This window comes from Trematomus bernacchii, unplaced genomic scaffold, assembly GCF_902827165.1.
Source record: "Trematomus bernacchii unplaced genomic scaffold, fTreBer1.1, whole genome shotgun sequence".
Classification (NCBI taxonomy): domain Eukaryota; kingdom Metazoa; phylum Chordata; class Actinopteri; order Perciformes; family Nototheniidae; genus Trematomus; species Trematomus bernacchii.
This window is the reverse complement of record NW_022987593.1, coordinates 3,541,637-3,561,677: the sequence shown is the minus strand read 5'-3', so window position 1 is coordinate 3,561,677 and position 20,041 is coordinate 3,541,637. Positions and strand designations below refer to the sequence as shown.

General features: G+C 42.7%; 1 protein-coding gene across 1 annotated transcript in view; it reads left to right on the top strand.

Annotated features, from left to right (window-relative positions):
- Positions 1-19,999, top strand: part of ube2o (ubiquitin-conjugating enzyme E2O) — a 30,259-nt gene extending 10,260 nt beyond the window's left edge. Inside the window, exons 2-23 of the mRNA XM_034130414.1 lie at positions 3,535-3,594; positions 4,042-4,152; positions 4,605-4,702; positions 4,973-5,036; positions 5,787-5,930; positions 6,047-6,156; positions 6,254-6,404; positions 7,204-7,261; positions 7,937-8,102; positions 8,553-8,708; positions 9,480-9,634; positions 9,962-10,074; positions 10,630-10,758; positions 11,296-11,385; positions 11,469-11,793; positions 13,368-13,729; positions 13,836-14,016; positions 14,174-14,310; positions 14,590-14,793; positions 15,180-15,237; positions 16,040-16,829; positions 17,202-19,999. Coding sequence (XP_033986305.1) covers positions 3,535-3,594; positions 4,042-4,152; positions 4,605-4,702; positions 4,973-5,036; positions 5,787-5,930; positions 6,047-6,156; positions 6,254-6,404; positions 7,204-7,261; positions 7,937-8,102; positions 8,553-8,708; positions 9,480-9,634; positions 9,962-10,074; positions 10,630-10,758; positions 11,296-11,385; positions 11,469-11,793; positions 13,368-13,729; positions 13,836-14,016; positions 14,174-14,310; positions 14,590-14,793; positions 15,180-15,237; positions 16,040-16,829; positions 17,202-17,229 — 3,690 coding nt within the window. The 3' untranslated portion in view covers positions 17,230-19,999. The remainder of the gene's footprint in view (positions 1-3,534; positions 3,595-4,041; positions 4,153-4,604; positions 4,703-4,972; positions 5,037-5,786; positions 5,931-6,046; positions 6,157-6,253; positions 6,405-7,203; positions 7,262-7,936; positions 8,103-8,552; positions 8,709-9,479; positions 9,635-9,961; positions 10,075-10,629; positions 10,759-11,295; positions 11,386-11,468; positions 11,794-13,367; positions 13,730-13,835; positions 14,017-14,173; positions 14,311-14,589; positions 14,794-15,179; positions 15,238-16,039; positions 16,830-17,201) is intronic.
- The last annotated feature ends 42 nt before the right edge of the window (positions 20,000-20,041 follow it).

The following is a 20,041-nucleotide window of genomic DNA, read 5'->3' as shown; positions in this document are numbered from 1 at the left end:
TTGGTCAGGATCAGACATCTGACCAGGGACAGCTGGATTGGTTAACCATTTTGAATAACTGGCATGTTTTCCGGTTGATGTGTAGCTCGAGCTGAGGTAAAGGGAGTGGTTTCACACACACACACACACACACACACACACACACACACCCCTGTTAAATGTCAGGCACACTGGTGTGACCGATGAAAATGTTTGGTCACACTTGACAAATGGCTGCACTCTGGAGCCCTGCTCGCTCCTCTGCAGACAACAGGCATCTGTTTCATTTGCAGACCAAGGGATGACTCTCCCTTATTATAATAAGCTTGACCTAAACAAACCACAGTAAGTTTTGATATGGAGGATTTTTAGTTGAATGAAATAAATGATCTTATTACATGATCTCCAATTGTGTGAGCCTCAAGTATAGAGATTTCAAAATAAATTCTGCATTCCTCCTGAAATGAAAATAAATACAAACAGATAAAGCAGAAATATTCAAACCAAGGGTACATCAAAAAAGGGAACTAGTATGCGAGAACACTCACTCACTTTCTCACACACTCAGCAGCATGTGCACAAGCAGTAAATACAGGTTGTCATCTCATTAAAAAAAAACACCTTATATAAACTGTTATAGAATATAAAACCTGTTTTTATATTTCTTCAATTTCATATCACTATGATGTGTGAGATAGCACTATCCTCCTCTCTTTCTTCTTCTTTGTGTGCTTGTGTGTGTTTGTACGATAACCCCCAGCAGCAGAGACATGAGGAGCAGACAGGCTGCTGTTTAATAGATTACACAGGAACATGGCGACCCATCGATCGTATCTCCTCCACACACAATGCCAAGTACCCAGGAGTGTGTGAGTGCTTGTTATTCTGTTCTCGGCAGAACAATTGGAATATCTTTAAACATAGGAAAAAAGAGGACGGTCATAAAAAATATACGACGGGTTTAATTTTTGATTTTGATATCATTTTAATAGGAAATGCTGCTGCTTTTCAACCTGCATCCTATTTTAATGGAGATATTTGTGTCTAATCTCACTATACTATAGGTCACACTAAAGAGACAATATGTAAACTCATAGTTTACTTCAAAAGCTTCAGGGCGTTAGCAAACATTGGTTTGTCGGTGCTTTGTTTCCAGAATCTCTTCAATGGTGTGAGTTCGGAAATTGTCCATGACCCATAGTCGGCCAAAATGATATGAATAAGAGACCTGGAAAATAAATAGGAATATATTAGAGTTGATATCTGAAAACAAAAAAGTGTGAGATGAATATAATTGATAGCCTCCTGGTTATGTCCTCAGGAATGTGCCATACATGGGTGTGAGCTCAGTAATAAGATAACCACTCGCCCTTCAGTCACTTAACATGCAGCAGACTGCCGAGTTTTTAATTTCTTTCCTCTATTTACTCCTAATTACATTCCCCCTCAGTACTTCCATCTGTCTCTGCTCAAACTCCTCGGCTGTGGCTCATGTTCACCGACACTTTGCTCACTGCCAGCAGAGCAGACTGTGCTGTCGCTCGTTGAGTTGGTGCCAAGTCTTCCTAAGGTAGCTTCTTATAAGCAATAACATGTACACACTTTTAAACTATTGTTCATTTTCTGCCACACAGACCTGTGGTGGCTTCATTTGTGTTGTCTGTTCAGCTGTTTTGAAAGTTACTTGGTTTTAAAATCAGTCACTTGTGTGGCTGAGAGTGTACAGAAAAGGGACAAACCATACACAGTAAATGTTAAACTGATTTGTTTCTTGAAATAATTGCTATTATACTGACACATTTTCAGTGAAACTCAAAACACTAATTTAGAATTCAGTACAAGTAGTAGAAAACACACACATTCTGTCTTGCTGGTTTACTGGTTTATGTAATTCTTTAATAAATGTTTTAGTCATTTTCTACCCCACCTCCTTCATGCAGTGCAGATAATTCATGTACTTAATAGTAAATGGTACATTTCAAAAGATGGTATTTGTGCGACTTTCTTTTTCAGTGCTTTATTCAACTTTATTAAACTTAAGTCTGTTATATAATGTGAGAAATCAAGCTTTTAATCAAATCTGGCCTTATTGTGTTGTCATCTCTGTGATGGGTAAATGCTCCCCTTGACTTCTTCAAGTAGGTCAAGTAAAGTAGATGGAGTCAGTCTTCATACTGCTTCCTCCTTTTTAGGAATAATACCAGCCCTGTAGCTGAGCCCTGTACACTACAAACCAGTGAGAAGAACAAAACTGTTCAGACTTAAGTAAAAGGTTTATTCAGACAGACCCCATCAAGTATGAAGCCAATAGATAGGGCTTTTAAGTACAATCAAAAGGTCTCCACTAAAGAAAGAGCATGAACCATGGGTAAAAGTCCCAGGAAAAGCTGGTCAATGCTTGAGTTAATACTTTCAGTGAAATGAGATACTACACTTTGTGCTTCATATTTTAAATGACTAATAACAAATTCATTTTGACTAAAGATGCTTAATGTTGTGTTGAGAAGGACAACATCAGTGCAAGGAAAAAGCAGACCCTAATTCACCTTAATAAGTCTAAGTTTGGTCATCCTTGGCAACCTTTTAAAACCATAACTACATGTTTTGCTGCAATGTGAAGTCATTTAGCAAGGGGCTACCAGGTAGACTGATTTGTCACAGAGTTTGGTGTGTACCCAGGGATCATTGCCACGGAGAATAAAATGATAATTTCCCAGAGTTGTCAAATCCTGCTTTGTACTGCAGTAAAAAAAATCCTTTTCAGTGTTTATCTGTCTGATGAGCCTCCATTCTCATGGATCTATTACTCAAACTGGCTTTCAAACAGTAGATCATATTTAATCAGCTATTTGGTGCCTGAAGCAACATGGCCAATTTGTAATGCAGTGCTATTTCTGTCTTTAGGCCTGTTAACAGTCATAATGACACAGCAAAATTAAGCTCACGGGAAACGGTGTCCCGCTGCGACTCAGGAGCTGATCTCATGCCAGCAGCACCTGTTTTCTACCCTGAGTCTCTCCGGGCGTGTAATATTTGATCAATACTGTTTTGGCTCCATCTGCTCATCAAGCTGTGGGTTCATGTCGTCTTACAGCTCCTATTTTTATTTCAATGTGTTGATTACAAATTGATGGTGACAATATGGTTGGTGTTTTCACTCTAGAGGCTCATGCTGGCCGGCTCGGTGAGATGTGTCTCTGTTTGACTTGAAAAATAAATATATCTGCTCTCAGGGGGGCGTTACAGATCTGCTGATTGTGCGGTCTTCAAGGCTGCGAGCGGGGACAGGACGAGGCTGTGACAAATCATATCAGAGATGTTGTCACGGTCTAAGTGTGAATGTGATTTATGTGTAGCTGGATCATTTCCAAGTCCCTCTCGGAGGGGTTTATCACAGGGTCAGAGCTGTGAAGAGTTCTCCTCTGGAGTTACAAGATAATAATAATGATCCAATTTCACTGACCGACGCCCAGCAGCAGCTTCTGTTGGTTTATGATTTCTCAAAGATGTGGATTTAGCCAACTTTCTCTAAACTTGTTGTCCTTTCTTTTACAGCTGAAACTTGAAGATCGATCCATCGTCATCAGAGATATCGTGCGACGAAACAACTCAAATGTAAGTCGACGTTCTTCCAAAGTTCTCACTTTTTTTCGCCTCACCTTTCTTTCTGTCTTGTTATTTCTCTCTTCATTTCAATCAAGCCTCTCTCTTTGTCAGTCATGTCACTGCTCACCGCTCTGTTCCATTTGCTGCATCAGACATGACTGGAATATTGTTGCAGCTCCACCCTTTCAAAGAGGCTTTCTGTGTTAACGCGGGGCAACAACTCCTGTTCTGAATACAAATGCAACATCTTTTCTTTTGGTTGAAATTCAAGAGTTGTCTTGTTCACATACCGTCAATCCAGTGTTGCGTATGCAGCTCAGTAAAAAATAAATAGGCAATCTATTTATATGGCTTGAAGCTTATAAGCAAGAATCAAGTGTTGACGAACAGGATACTGTGGCAGAGAGATGATCATTCATATGATGGTGTACTGAACTTATGAATGTTGCATTACAGGATAACCAGTGTGGTATTGTGACCAACATTGACATCGAGTGTGCGGTGAAACTGGTGGGAACAAACTGTGTTCTGTATCCAGTGAACAGCAGAGACCTGCAGCACATCTGGGTAAGACTTTTGACTGCAGGGTCTTAATACTCACACACAGGAACTACAAATACATGTAAGATGATGCTTCATTTTACAGGTCCATTACTTCCTGAAAATAACTGTATATAAATTGCACACCTTCATACATAGAGGTGATTGTCAAAGTAACAAGAATCAGCTTCAACACACTGTCAGCACTTAGGGTTGATTCATACAAAAAACTGCATTCAACACAGCGACAGTAACAAATGCCTGATGACGACAATGTAGTTCTTTCCAGTAAATTACTTTAAAAAAAAAAAAAAAGGAAATAAAGCTTTAACAAATACATTTTTTAGACATTAAAACTAATGCTTTTAATTGACACATAGCAGTAAGTCATTAGTATGTACACACATACAGTGTAACTGATAATACTTTTATTAAATATGAAATATAATGTGTTCTTGTCCCCGATTGTGTTTTTCTAGTCTTTTATGTATGGAGATTACATCGCCTACGACTTCTGGCTGGGGAAAGTGTACGACCTGACTAATCACATCATCCTCAAGCTCTCCAACGGAGCAAGGTAGACAGAGAGTGTGTCTCTGCGTGTGTCTCTGCGTGTGTCTGCATGTGTCTGTGTCTCTGCGTGTGTCTCTGTGTGTGTCTGCATGTGTCTGTGTCTCTGCGTGTGTCTCTGCGTGTGTCTGCATGTGTCTGCGTGTGAGTGTCTGTGTCTTTGATTAAACAGCGTGTACTGTGTCCATGTTGAAGTGTGTTGGCATGTCTGCTTGCTGGCACACATCCCTCAGTGCCAGATCCAGTGAACGTCAGCCTGTCTCCTCTCTCCCTCCAGGTGCTCCATGAGTGTGGAGGACGGAGCGAAGCTTTACGACGTCTGTCCACATGTCAGTGACTCGGTGAGTAGCCATGAGCTCCTGTCTGTCACCTCGGGTACATCCGCCATTTACAGAGCCGCTGTTAGTCAGGGATCAGATCACTCTCAAAAGAGCCGGTTCATGGTCTGTAAATGATTCTTATTTTATGGGTGTAATTAGTTTTTTGTGATATAAGATATTTGCATGCGTGTAGAACAAGAACAAGAGAAAGTACTGTAAGCGTTGCCACTTCCTACTTTAAGATTATTGTTCTGTTTTTAACACTCGGTAATGTACAGTTCTAAAAACAATAATTCATATAATATACATCAATATTGATAAGAATAATGGATGCAAAGAAAGATGAGCAATGAGAAAAACAATACATATAAACATAGCATACTAGAAGCACTTGGAATATAATTATACAGGAAGGAAACGTACAGGTATTGAATACACCCCCCCAATTTAAAATATAACCTTCCCATCTGTTAGTCTTTTTATATTAAAGTAGAAAAGATGAAACTATCTTTCCAAATAAGAGTAAGCGTCTGTCTTTCCCCTCCCTTCAGTTATACTTTTCTACCAACCGTTATGGGAGTTGAATTCTTCATTTTCATCATTTTCACAAAAAAGTGTATGTGTTGCAGTACATTTCACGATTTGGATTTGATTTTAAATCAATTTGTTCTAGTTGTTGAATATAATACATCATTTTGCTATCTAAACGCTGTATTGTTATGTTCTCAGTTCTTTATATTTAATGTATCCTTGTTTGTGTGTTTTCTTCAGGGTCTTTTCTTCGACGAGGCGTATGGTTTCTACCCGGGTCAGGTGCTGATTGGCCCCGCCAAAGTCTTCTGTAACGTTCAGTGGCTGTCGGGGGTCAAACCCGTCCTCAGCAGGAAGTGCAAGTTCAGGGTGGTGGTGGAAGAGGTGAGAGGAAGATGACTTTTTTTTTTCCAAGGCCAATAGTGTTAAGGTCATATACTTGAATAATTGTTCATATGTTGTGGTGTTTCTCTAAATCTTCTCCGTGCTGCTCTCCTCAGGTGAAAGTGGTCGAGCTGAAGGTGACGTGGATCACGAAGAGCTTCTCCCCCAAAGGTTCAGACAGCGTCTATCCCCCCCCCTCCACCATCCCACAGGAGAGTCTCTGCCGGTCAGTCTGAACATTCATCTGTTTGTTCTTACACTAATGTAATCTGCAGAACAGATACAAACTGAAACTGTGGTGTTACTGTGTTGTTTTGGTGAAGGGTGCGGCGTCTAGGATACTACGACCACACCCAGAGGCAGCTGGGAGAACGGGCCCTGTATGTGTTCCCCGCCAAGGGGGACGCCACCCGCATCACCTGTGAAGGACCCGAGGGCGCCCCTGTCATGCCTGAAGACCCCGTGGCTAGAAAGGTGACAATAAAATGTGATACATGTATCTCTGTTGTGTAAGAAGTAAGGTATTTTACTTGGTAAGTATAAATACTCAGGTAAAAGTACGACATTCAGAATGGTGCTTAAGTACATGAACAAAGGTATTGGCATTAAAATATACTCAAAGTTACAAAACTACTCATTATAGAGAAAGGGCTAGTTTCAAATCACATTTTTTAATTATTATTATTATTGGAAAAAACCTACATTAGTTTGATGTTGATGGTAAAGGTGCGGCCTATTTGTAACTCAGACACTGCCAAGGAGCTTTCAAATTCAACCAAGGAATAAATAAAGTTTTACATTGTTTCCAATTTGCTAAATCATAGTGGTTTCCGTGTATAATAATGTATTATAAGTCCGAAGGGGCAAAGATCCAAATTCCAGAGAAGTATTAAGTAGCATAAAATGAAAATACAAGTATCTAAAACGTATCCTTAAGTACATGTACTCGGTTATACATGTCATAGTATAGATTGTTCTATTACAGTATCTGAAGTGCTTGTTACTTGTCAGAGTGTAAGTTGACGCCGCCTGTTATCCCCTCGGGAGCTTATTAACAAATAAACCAGCTGTTTTACACAAGAAGTGAACGAACAGAGGGGGATCTCGGTGCTGGTGTATTTTAAGAAAGTTGTCTTTGAATGTTTGATCCTGTGGTATTTGGTGCAGAGAACTTCAGTATTTTTTTTACAGTATAAGTGCAAGTTTATTTTTTATAATCTTCAAACTCTCCCTCTGTGTGTTTGTGTGTCGTGTGATGGTGTGCCGCCTGCAGTTGAAAAGGATGTTCAAGAAAGATTCGGGGAAGAAGACGGAGAACGCTGACGCACAAGGTGCCAAACATTACTCTGCAGAGAAAACACAGAATCACACACACACTTCTGCTCTCTAATGTCGTCAGGGTGGCCTCTATTAGTAGCTCAGCGCGACTCAAATGTTGAAGAATTTCCCTCAGCCAAGAACACTCAGTGATGTGATGTGCTAATGAGAATTCAACTGCAACACTACAACACAAATAACCTTTTGAATTCATCTGCTAATTAAGCTGGGAACATATTCATTTTAGTTTTACTTCTCAGTTTCTTTTCACACATTGACCGATGTGTTATGGGGTGTTAGTCTTCAGATTGGTTTTTAGGGTGGTTTAAAATATATTTTCTCTATCATTTCACAATGACACATTTTTCCTTTATGCTAACATCTTCCCAAAAGTAAGTGAGAAGTGACTCCATGTAAAGCAAAGCAGAGTCATTTAAAGTTTGAGACATAACACAATCCTTCCACAAATGGAGTGAAAATCATATTAGATTTTTTTTCATCAGACAAATCAAAGGAAATAAGTGAAAAACGTACTTCTATTTTTGAGAGAGACGTGGTCCACTATGCTTCAGGTCAGAAACATACTGCACCCTGTCTCTCTCTGTGTAAAACCATATTAAAAAATATATAATATAGTTTTTTAAGTTTATACCAGTGTTCATGTATACTCCTGTTATACCTCTCACCAGGGGAGCACAAATCGGAGCAGGACGACCCGTCTAATCCCAACAACAACAACGGCCACGTGGTCCCGGGTCAGAACCCTGCGGACTCCCAGAACCCCAACGACAGCTCGGCTGAACACGGCGAGCAGGACGCTGACGACGAGGCTGCAGAGGACACTGACGATACCTGGTCTGTTCATATATACATTTGATATTATACATGTATTGGGTGTTAGATTATTACAATTATTTCCCAGTAATTATGTCTACAGTTCCGTTTTTTGACTAATGTCAAATCAGCCTATTTTCCTCTGTGTACAGAACAGTATAGCTTAAACAACGTGGCTTATAGTTGATTAAAAGAAAATAATTTGCATCACAATTTTGATTATTGCTTAATGTTTGAAGCAATTTTCAGTAAAACGACCTAGAATTCTCTGGTTCAAGCTTCTCTCTGCTAAATGTTTGCAGGTGTTCAGAGGTTATTTATGATTTTAGACTGAATATCTATCGGTTTGGACTTTGAAGGGTCTTTGTCTGACTTAAGAGGACCATCTTAAACTAAAACGATCCTTTCTGTGTGTGTACTGTTGGTATAATGAAATGATACATTAACCTGTGACTGTAATCCTGGTTGCAGCTCTCTGACGTCATCGGCCAGCTCCACAGCTTCCTCTCAGAGCGGCGGTCTGGGAGCAAACCGCAAGAAGAGCGTCCCTCTCTCCATCCGGAACCTGAAGAGGAAGCACAAGAAGAAGAGGACCAAGTTCTCCCGCGAGTTCAAGCCTGGTGACCGGTGGGTTAGCAGCCGTACAGACAGCATTTGTGTCTTTTTCCTTCTCCACTGTATCTTTGATGCCTTTCTAAATTAATGTACTAATGGTTTTATCTATGTTTCATCCATTCAAACCCTCTACCTCTCAGAGCTTCCGTTAGAAAGAATTGGTTCCGGTCCACTTGTCTTGGAAGATTTAAATTTACCGGACAATTAGAAGAAATTTGGTTAAATGATTATTTGTTTATTAAGCATAACATTTATGGATAGGTAGGTAATGTAAAAAATGACATAATCAAAACATGTAGACTTATAATATTTGTCGTTCATGGAACGGCGTCTGTAAGTCTCCCGCTATATTCAATAACACTTGTGTGAGAGCAGCAAAAAAATATATATTTTTGTTATTAAAATAACAAGGCTCTTGTTTGGATAATGGGGACATATTAGTTACTGTAGTTTGATTCTGTGTTTGGTATTTAATTCTAAGATGTTTGAGTTACATGTTTACTCATCAGTCCTGTTTCTTCATAAAGGAATTGGATAGCAGTGAGGTAGGACAAAAGGATGACAGGAAGAACAGAGCGAGAGAGGCTTAGTAATGATAAATTATACGAAAAGAGGACAGAATGGGAACAGGGCCAGAATATTACCAGAAATATCTTAATGTACAGTACAGTAACTTTCCTTTGTGATAAGTAAAAGTAGGTAACCCATGATGGAATCTCTCCTCTAGAGGATAAAAGTCAAGGGAGAGTTATAACACTGTTCCCTTTGTGTGTGTGAGAACAGGGTTGCAGTGGAAGTTGTATCAACAAAGACCACGTCTGATGTGATGTGGAAGGACGGGCGCTTGGAGAAAGGGATCAGATCAAACGAGCTCATCCCCATCCAGCACCTCGACAGCCATGAGTTTTGTCCCGGGGACTTCGTAGTCGACAAAAGACGTAAGGAAAATCAGCTTAATGGAGAATTCGGTTGTTTTACTTTGTTCTATTTTCCTCATTCAGACCAGTGAAGACACACTGTGTCAGAATTCTGTCCCTTTGGACCGCATTGAGATTTATTATATAGGTCACCTAGTACCTAAAGCATCTAGGTCATTTCAACTATGCCAAGACAATGTGTGTTTGAAATGGACTAAAATATATCTATAGTTTATGATAAGGCTGTTATCTGAAGTGGTCATTTCCTTCTGTTGTAAATCTTTACCTTTTTAAGGCCTTTTGTTGTATCTCTAATTGATGTGTGTGTGTGTGTGTGTGCTCTCTCAGCCCAAGCCCTCCTGGACCCGGGGGTGTACGGTGTGATCCAGTCCGGTGATCACAAAGGCAGAACATGTGTCGTCAAGTGGATCAAACTCAACTCCAGCAGCGACGACGTGGAGGTCAGTCAGGGAAACGAGACGACAGAGATTTACAGAGTGTTATAGAGGGAGGAAAGGGGGCCTTTTAAGAATGACTAAAAATGACCAATTATACATCAATGAATCACCCTGGAAGAACAATCCCAATGAATTGATATAGTTACAACTATATTTATTTCTAAAAGTAGCAAAACATTATAAAAACATCAGTTAACAAACTACCACATTGCTTTGCTGTTGTGAAATGCGACCCCCATTTATTTTCAATTCAACAAGAATATTCTCCATTTTGGGATTTAACAAAGAATCCAGGCTGTTTTTCAACGCCTTCGCTGCGTTTGTTCAGTTTCTTCAAGAATTTAAGATAACACGGGGTCAGTAATTGATAAACAAATGATCATTTAGGGGTGAGGTGTTTTTACGCAGGTATGCAAAGCTGTATGTTTTAACCACAGCAACCTCACTACACTCCTTCGTATACCGTCATTAGATCTTCTTGTGTTGCTATACGTGTCAATTGAACTTGATGCTGTCGTATAAATCAAATAATTCAGAACATTTTTGTTTTTCTTCCAGGTTTTTGGTATGGAGGAGGATGTCAGCGTGTACGACATCACAGATCATCCAGATTTCCATTTCCGCACCACAGACATCGTCATCAGAATATGGAACTCGGAGAACGGAAACAACGACTGTGAGAATGAGGTGAGAAAAGGGATGGACATGTAACCATATGTTAAGTCAAAGGGAATCAAAAATGTCAATTGTAGTATTATTATTATTATGGAGTTATAAACAGTGCAATCTACCTTTTTTATATATATATTTTATTGAGCATTAAAAGTACAAAATATACAATTGCAGAATAAGAAAGGGACAGAAACATAATGCTCACTTTCAGTTTTCTATTTTAAACATCCCCTTCCCCATCCCGCCTCGACCTCAGGTAAGAAACAAAATTAGGCATACAAAAAAAAAGAATTCTAAATAATAATAATAAGGGAAAACTGTAAGCAAAAATATTCTTACAATAAGAATAATATGAACCAAAAGGACTCAGTCATCTGATCTGTTAGGCATAATGTCCAGAGTGTCTATGAAAGATAAAAGCAATCTACCTTTTTTAAGGGCTTTACAATCTGTACAACACACAATAACATATCCAGTAGCCTTGTTTTCATGTTGTATAACGTGTTGGGGCTTGCTGATAATGCTCGTTTCTCTTTATAACCCTCCCCTCAGACGTCAGTGGGCCAGGTGTCCCGGGTGGATGTGAGCAGCAAGGTGGAGGTGGTGTGGGCGGATAACTCCATGACCATCGTCCTGCCACAGGTTAATGTTTATCTTTAAGTCAAATATAATGTTTTATTCTAGAAATGTTGCTAACAAATGTCTCCTAACAATCACACACGCAGCACCTCTACAACGTGGAGTCTGAGATCGAGGAGACGGACTACGACTCGGTGGAGGAGACGAGCAGCGTGCTGTCCACTGAGGAGTGGGAGGACGAGAGCGACAGCTGGGAGACGGACAACGGCCTCACCACGGAGGACGACAGCCACATCCACAACACAGACGCCACCGACACGGTGACCCCCACCCCCACCCCCACCGGCTCCTCAATGTTCATCATCCCCCCTCTAGAGGGAGGCAAAGCTGGGGTCACCAGCCCCTCTAAAGGGGCCACTGGAGAGGAGGGGGAGGCGTCTGTAGCTGCTGCGAGCCCTGCTTCTGCTGGAGGTGGGCAGACTATTTTTTTTAAATATTTATAATCTTGTTCGTGTTAAAGGTCCCATGTCATGCTTTTCCGGTTATTACCCGTCCCCTTGTGTGTTATGAAGGTTTTTCTGCATGTAAACGGTCTGCAGAGTCACAAACCCTCAAAGTACACCCTGTAGGGAGTAAAACTCTAACACAGAAAAGACCTGTCTATGCTGCCCCAGAACGCCTTGTTGGAGATTTCTCTTTTTCCATTGTTTACTTCTTGGGTATAGTGACGTATTTCGGGTATAGTGGCGTAACGTAACGTCCGCGGAGCCGTTAAGTTTGGACCAATCCGCGGACTTCCTCACACACACGCACTCGGTGGGACGTTGCGAGGCTCGCTGCTGCGAGGAGCGGGACACTGTGAGCTGGCTCACTGGTGTGGGATCGGCGAGACAGCGAGACACCGCGGAACTCAGCCTGAGCACACACACAAACTCCCAGCCAGGCTGCGGGTGTGTGTGTGTTTCGGGCTGGGTTTCGCTGTCTCGCAGACGGCCACTGGGCTCACAGGGAGGGGGGGGCAGGAGCTCCAACAAGCCGTTTAGGACAGAGAGTGAATACACATACTTTACAGAGACGCTGTATGAGAAACCAATGTCAGTTTGGAAAATTGCACAATACAAATCTATTTTAGTATACCTCAACAATGGAATTATGATCAGTAGAAATGGCCATGACATGGGACCTTTAAGGGAATACTGTTGACTCCACAGTGCAAACCATTAATTATCCTTCTTGAATCTTGTGTCGGCATTCGGCTGATAGCTACTCTAAAAAAAGTGGAATGTATATCTTTAGGCACACATAGGAATTTTTTTTTATACAAAACAATTGATTAGCATTTAATTGCAAACCACAAAGAATACATTTTTACAGTAAAATGATAAATGGATATTGCTACATTTCAAAAACTTCATGAACACCTAGACATTGCAGATTCCATGTCAGAACACCATAATATATTTAAGTATTCCAGTAATGTGTGTTCCATGTTTTAAATGTATTGTATTTACTTGTTTAAAATGAAATGTGTTTTAGGTTGACTTTTCAAATCTGTCCAGGGACTACAGATGAAAAATAGCCTCTTGGCTAACTCTAGCACATTTACAGAAATGTTAATTAATGTGCACTGTCCCTGTTAAATAAATGAATACAAAAAAAAAACTAATCATCAACCTAAGCAAACCCATCTGGTTTTCTAAAAATACGGGTCCCATGCAACGCAAACTGTAATGTCAATTAGGTTTTGAGGGAAACTTAATTTGCTCTAGACAACGATTAAATGTTTCTAGGTTTAGTTTTTTTTTATCATAAAAAACCCCCTAAATAAAAGCCATTAAGTTGATCCTACCAACAAGTATTGCCTGTGTACCCTGACCTGATAAAGCCTATTCCTCTTTGCCATGACATCCATTGTTGTCTTGAATCTAAAACAACAAATAACTTATTAAAATGTGATGCTTCGACGTATAACCATTCTACAACCATTTGTTCCCAACTCCAATTATGCTCAGAATGTAATAAACGTGTAATTTCTCCCTGCCTAGGAACCACTCCAGGAGCAGTGAACGGAGCGGAGAAGCCCGGTAAAGAGGGTTCCTCTCGGGGCTTCAGGGAGCTGAAGGAGGCGCTGAAGATCCTGGAGAGCCTGAAGAACATGACTGTGGAGCAGCTCTGGACCGGAGGGTCTCCCACCTCCCCGACCTCCGCTGAACCCGCCTCCACCACCAGCGTAGCAAGCTCAGTGACGCCCACCGTACCAGAGAAGCCGACCAAGGAGAAACGTTTCCTGGACGACATCAAGAAGCTGCAGGAGAACCTGAGGAAGACGCTGGACAACGTCGCCATCGTGGAGGAGGAGAAGATGGAGGCTGTGGTGGAGGCAGGGGGCGCAGGAGCAGCGACAGAGGTTAGCTCAATACATCTACAACACTACCAGTGCAGTCCAAATGAATGTGTAAGTGGTCAAAAGTGCATCATTAGTGTGTCTCACGTGCCGATGTGTGTCTGTTCAGGTAGAGCGAGTGGGAGAGGAGAAGCCTCAGCAGGACCCCCAGACCCCGGTGGGAGGAGGGGAGTGGCCCAGCGAATTTCTCAGTGACACCCCGGTACTGTGCCAGCAGAGCGGAGGGAAGCCCGGCGTCACCTTCACCAGCGCCAGGGGGGAGGTGTTCTCTGTGCTGGAGTGGGCCCCAGGTGAGACATGTAGAGAGGGTTTTGTCAAACTGAGACCAACACACACACACATCCTTTAGCTTCCCTGAACACACAAGTTGTATTCCTTCATTTCTCTTTCCTTCTGTGTTTATATTTAATCATCGTATGTCTGTTCTCTCTCTGTTCATCTTATCAGACACACAATCGTTTTATAAAATGGAGTTTCAGCCAGCGGAGGCAAAGAAGTTCTTCAGCACAGTGAGGAAGGAAATGGCTCTGCTCGCAACGTCCCTGCCCGACGGCATCATGGTCAAAACATTTGAAGATCGCATGGTGGGTTCAAAGCAGCAATAACAGTTACTACATTTGTCTGGCCACAATTCACTTTATAGTTGCACATATTACAAACTTAAACCACAAGATGTTAAGCTTGTAAAATGATGTCCAGAAATATTTTCATAGCCTGTGAACTATGCAGGTTCTCAAAGCATATCATGCTTTGAGAACCTGAGAACAATCTCTGCATTGAATATTTCAAATCTACGACGATGCAGATACTCACATTTACATACATCATAAATCTTGATATGTTCTTTCCCTTCTTCCACACAGGACCTGTTCTCGGCTCTGATCAAAGGTCCGACTCGGACGCCCTACGAGGACGGTCTGTTCGTGTTTGACATCCAGCTGCCCAACATCTACCCCTCGGTGCCGCCTCTGTTCCGCTACCTGTCGCAGTGCAGCGGCCGCCTCAACCCCAACCTCTACGACAACGGCAAGGTTTGCGTCAGCCTGCTGGGAACCTGGATCGGAAAGGTGAGTGCTGCTCTGCTGGGTCACGTATAAACATCCATCAGTTCTTCTTATCACTTAAATGTAGAGACAACCTGCAGGTTTACACGTCTGTGTGTACCATCATTAAAGCAACACATCTTAGTCTCTTTCCAACCAGACTTGATTCTAAATGCGTAGCTGCATTTGGAAAGCTTTGTGTCAAAATTGCAGTTATAGTTACTAAATGTAGCGCAGATTGTGGTTAAATGATTGGGCAATAAATCGATAAGTTAGACAAAACAACACATTTGAAGGCTTTTCAAAATCACTTTTTTAAATGATGAAAAATTAACATTAAGTGATATATTACATTTGAATAGAAATTGTTAATGGGATTAATGATTATCAATGTTTGTGATGATCCACAGGGCACTGAGAGATGGACCAGCAAGTCCAGTCTGCTTCAAGTCCTCATCTCTATACAAGGTAAGAGCGTACACACATATACACATATACACACACACACACACACACTCCACTATCCTGCTTCTCTACTCTGCAGCAAAAACATGTTTTATTCATGTGTTCATTTGCTCAGAAGGCCCCCAAGTGCAGTTTTGCTCAGTCACTCAACAAGCAGTATCTTACACACACCACACACACACACACACACACACACACACACACACACACACACACACACACACCACTTTCAATACGGCCTGCCTGACAAACTGAGTCCAGAAATTCACTACTTTTTGTCAAACCAAATCTGTATCTAGGATTCAACAGGACTGGGTGTTGATACTGAATAACTTGATCAACCACCCAGTAGCAATAAGAGTTTAAACTTCTCTTGTCGTCCTCGTTTGATCCGTTTTGTACCCAGATGGGCACTTTAGTGTGGTTTTGCTTACAGCCAATCATCACTAGCGCACTTCAATCTAATGTGACACATGATAGGTCTAGTTCCCCAGCAGCTAATGGCCATCAAGTATGCACTGTGCTGAAGTGCAATATATATAAATATTTTATGAATTAAAAATGTTTTTGTCTGAAAAATGTTTGGATAGGTAAGGTTTGCTCGCGGTATTATGTGCAACCAAATGCTTTCTTTCATATGATGGGTATTGAATTAGGGTAGGTGAATTATGTATTACTTTAGGGGTACTTTTTGTTTGAACTAAGACCAGCTGAAATGTGTATTAAGTGAACAAGTCCTTCACCACACAGTGAAATGTCCTCTCTGAACCTCCTTGTGCCGTTTGCCGTCTCTTGTATTTGTCAGGCCTTATCCTGGTCAACGAGCCGTACTATAACGAGGCGGGCTTCGACAGCGACCGAGGCCTTCAGGAAGGATACGAGAACAGCCGCTGCTACAACGAGATGGCCCTGATCAAGATGGTGCAGACGATGACGCAGCTGCTGCAGCACCCGGTGGAGGTCTTCAAGCAGGAGATCCAGGAGCACTTCGCCTCCAACGGCTGGCGGCTCGTCTACCGGCTGGAGGCGTGGCTGGAGCTGCACGAAGGCGCCGAGCGGGGCCAGGCGGCGCACATGGCCTCCAGAGCCCACCGACCCTCATCAGTGGAGCCTCTGGACGAGCAGGGGCCCGTAGCGGTGGCCCACAGCAGCCCCAGTAAGCCTGGGGAGGAGGGGGTCGCAGGAAAAGGGGTGACCAGTATTATTGAGGAGGAGCTGGAGGACTCAGGGCTGAGCCCCTCCACCACAGCCGCCTCTCAGCAGGAGCTGAGCCAGAACTCAGACTGCGACAGCCAGCAGGGGGTCTCCTCTGCCGGCGGGGAGACCAAGACGGGCTCGGTGGTCCGCGGCCCGGCGTCAGAGCCCGCCCCGGCCAGCGCAGGAGGGACGGGCTCCGTGGGAAGCCAGCCGGTGGTGCGACCAAAGAAACGAAGAAAGAGCTACAGGAGTTTCCTCCCGGAGGGCGGCGGGTACCCGGACCTCGGCTTCCCGCTCTTCCCGCTCTCTAAGGGCTTTGTGAAGAGCGTGCGGGGGGTGCTGCTGCAGTACCGCGCCGCGCTGGTCGCCGCCGCCGTCCCCCAGCACACTGAGGACAAGTAAGTGCCTCCTCACCGTCCCCCGACAAACCTCTGCACTGTCCCCTGCTCCTTTCCTCCTTCTCTTCTACCTTTTCATCCGCCTCCAGCCGTAGAGGAGGATCCGTGTTTGTCTGCAGGGGGGGGGGGGGCGACTGTTTTCAATCTCCTGTACCCCTGTCCAGAGCTGTGCCCCCAGCACTGCCCACGTCCATGTCCTCGTTTTTTCCTCGTCTGTCCTGCTCCCCCAAACTCCACAATGTTCTGCCCTCTTTCCCCCCCCCCCCCATAATCCCTCTGGATCATGACTGCAGGAGAGCAGCACCTGATGGTGAGGAGAGTGCACCGATTCAGGTTCTGACCCGACTTGATAATGTCTTTGTTCTCCTTCAGTGACTCTTCAGATGAGTGTGATGGATAAAGAGCAGCGAGCCTCACCCAGTTGCACAAACCTGTTGGAGCTGCCCGTCACAGGAACCCTCATCTGGACGCAGGTAAACAACGAGCTTCTACCAGAGGTCAAAGTTTCTCTTTTGGCCTCAGCAGGACTTTAGTGGAGCTGATTTGGACGCATAAAGAACTGACTGAGACGGAGAATCAGTGCCATGGACTCTCTTCCACCTAGCCTCCAGCAGCATCCGCCACATGTGTGGGGGATTTGTTAACCACTCTCTATCAGCCTGAAAACTGTTAAGCAGACTTGTTATCATTGCTGCATTTTGGACGAGATCAAAGATGGCTGAAAAACTGAAGACCCAGCGCCTCCTGGGGGTCTTTCTGTAGCACTACTGATGTCCTCTCTGCACCGTCCTGCACTACAACACCCAACGGACAGTCTGGTCTGGGAGAGGAGACGCACTGACCAGGAGGACTCTTTTTAAATAGAAATCACTGGTTGTACGCTTTCTGCCAAATGCTCTCTGTCCAAAAACACACACACACACACACACACACACACACACACACAATATTCAAGTAGAGCATACTGAATGTCAGTAAAACTGCCAACCACAACAGCTTCACCGCTTCTTCCACTTTAGTGAACTCGCTGGTATTTTCCTACGCCAAGCACCCGCACTGAACCACGCCGCAAACACCGAGTGACAAAGTTTACACACGGATCACCTCCGGGGTCAGGCTGTGTGTGTGTGCGTGTGTGTGTGTGTGTGTGTGTGTGTGTAGAGGAGCCAGCCAGGCCCGGGACGACAGTCAGCTCTGCGTGGAGGTGTGTGTGTGCTCGAAGCTTAAAACTGCATTCAAAAGCTCCTTTCACTTTCCGTAGGATTTAGCAAAACGTGTTCCCTCACCAAAACGCAACATGTGCTTTTTGACGCTTTTTAATTCGTTTTACACACAGACGCTTGAAGTGTTACAGTTTCAGAGCCAAGCTTTACCCACAATGCTCCACTCTTCTGTGACTGACGTGAACCCACATCACATGCAAATGCCACCATTTCAAGATGAAATGGAAGTCAAACATACAGGATCCATTCCGTTCATCTCATTTCAACATGTTGCCTTACTTGAATTGTTGTTAATCATTTCAGATCATTGTACAGAGTCACGCTTTAAACATTAACACACACACACACACACACACACACACACACACAGGCCGAGACACACTCCAACAACCACTCAGACCCCGCTCCAGTGTTTCTGATAGTGCAGACTGCGGTCATAGCTGTATCCTGATTGTTCCTCTCCAAATTGCACGTGCAGAGTTGAATAACATCAGATTACAAACTACATTAAGTATGCTGCTGAAGCTTAGATTATATTATCCTGTTTTGCTTTATTTATTTTTTCCCTATCATTCCGTGTTCACCCTGGCTTGAGCGTCTTATCCCATGAAGGTGAATGGTGAGAGAAAATGACACAAATAACAGCACACAGACGACATCATGTATTTCTCTATCTGTCATTTGTTAATTGGATAAACTAAATCATGGTTTTATTTACCAAGTTGCATGAAACTCTTGCTTTGCCACCGATTGCGCTGAAACTGTGAAAGAAAGTGAAACTCACCTTTGGGTCCATCCGTGCTTCCTGGGAATGATCAGAGCAGTCTTTGTTTACATTTGTCTTTTTTGAAATAGCTGCATCCCACCTCTAACATAATGCTCTTTCTTTCTGTCACTATATTCTGATGCTCATTGATATACATGTGCTAATACAGCTCAGACTAACCCCTTGTGCTTGCTAGGATCTGTACACAGGAGAGCGCTGGCTGTGTTTTACTTGAACTTGAAGAGTGTTTCTGAATGAGAGCACGTTGTGAAGCTCTGAGTGATGGGAGAGGATTAAAACCATGAGCCAAGTGGAATAAAGGTCATATAAAGGTCATGAATGAGGGTAGTTTGCTTTGACTTTGTTTTTGTATACACCCTGACTCTTAAAACTGGCATTTCTGTATCTGATGTGGCGACCAGGCCTCTGACATTAGTCCTCTTCCTTGGAATTGAATAAATTATTTTATTATTATTTGTATTGTGTTGCCTTTAATGCTACAGGAGGTGTTGCTCCAAGCTGTGGCATGTAGCCTTGTTTGCTTACTTGCCATCCTGCCCTCCCCATTTGCTGCTGTTTGTAAAATGCCCCCCTTGTGTTTTCATAAAGAGTTTGGAGCACGGCTGACATTACTCCTTCATGTGTCATAAGTTGCAGAAACAGAAAATGTGAAGCTATCTCGCTAGACCTCTAAGCAACACAAATCTGGCAGGATATCAAGCACATGATGTACAATTTTCTGTGTATGTGTGTATATTATTCAAATTGAAACCATTGTTATTATTATTATTATTACTGCGAGGAGTTTGTTTTACAGCCAAAGCATGTAACATGTTGCTTTAAGCCTTCTGAACGGACTACACAAGACTTGACTGTACGATGTCTACATTTCCACAGTGGCCTGTTATTGAAATATTAAAAAAAGAACTAATAAAGTTATGATTTGTAGCCTGATTCCCTCTGTACAGATGTCATGACTATATTAAAATATATATAAATACATACAGTGTATATATATTTAACACAAACCTGAGTTCTAACAAGTCACGTGGATGCTTGGGGCATACCTGTACAAAATGCTGAGCGTGTATTGTACTTATGATTTCATTTTTTAATGGTTTACTTTTGTTGCGTTAAGACAACTGTATAGTGATGTATTAAACTTTGCAAGCAGAACCGTAGGAAGATTCTGGCTTATATTTATTTGGATCCATGTCAGCTGT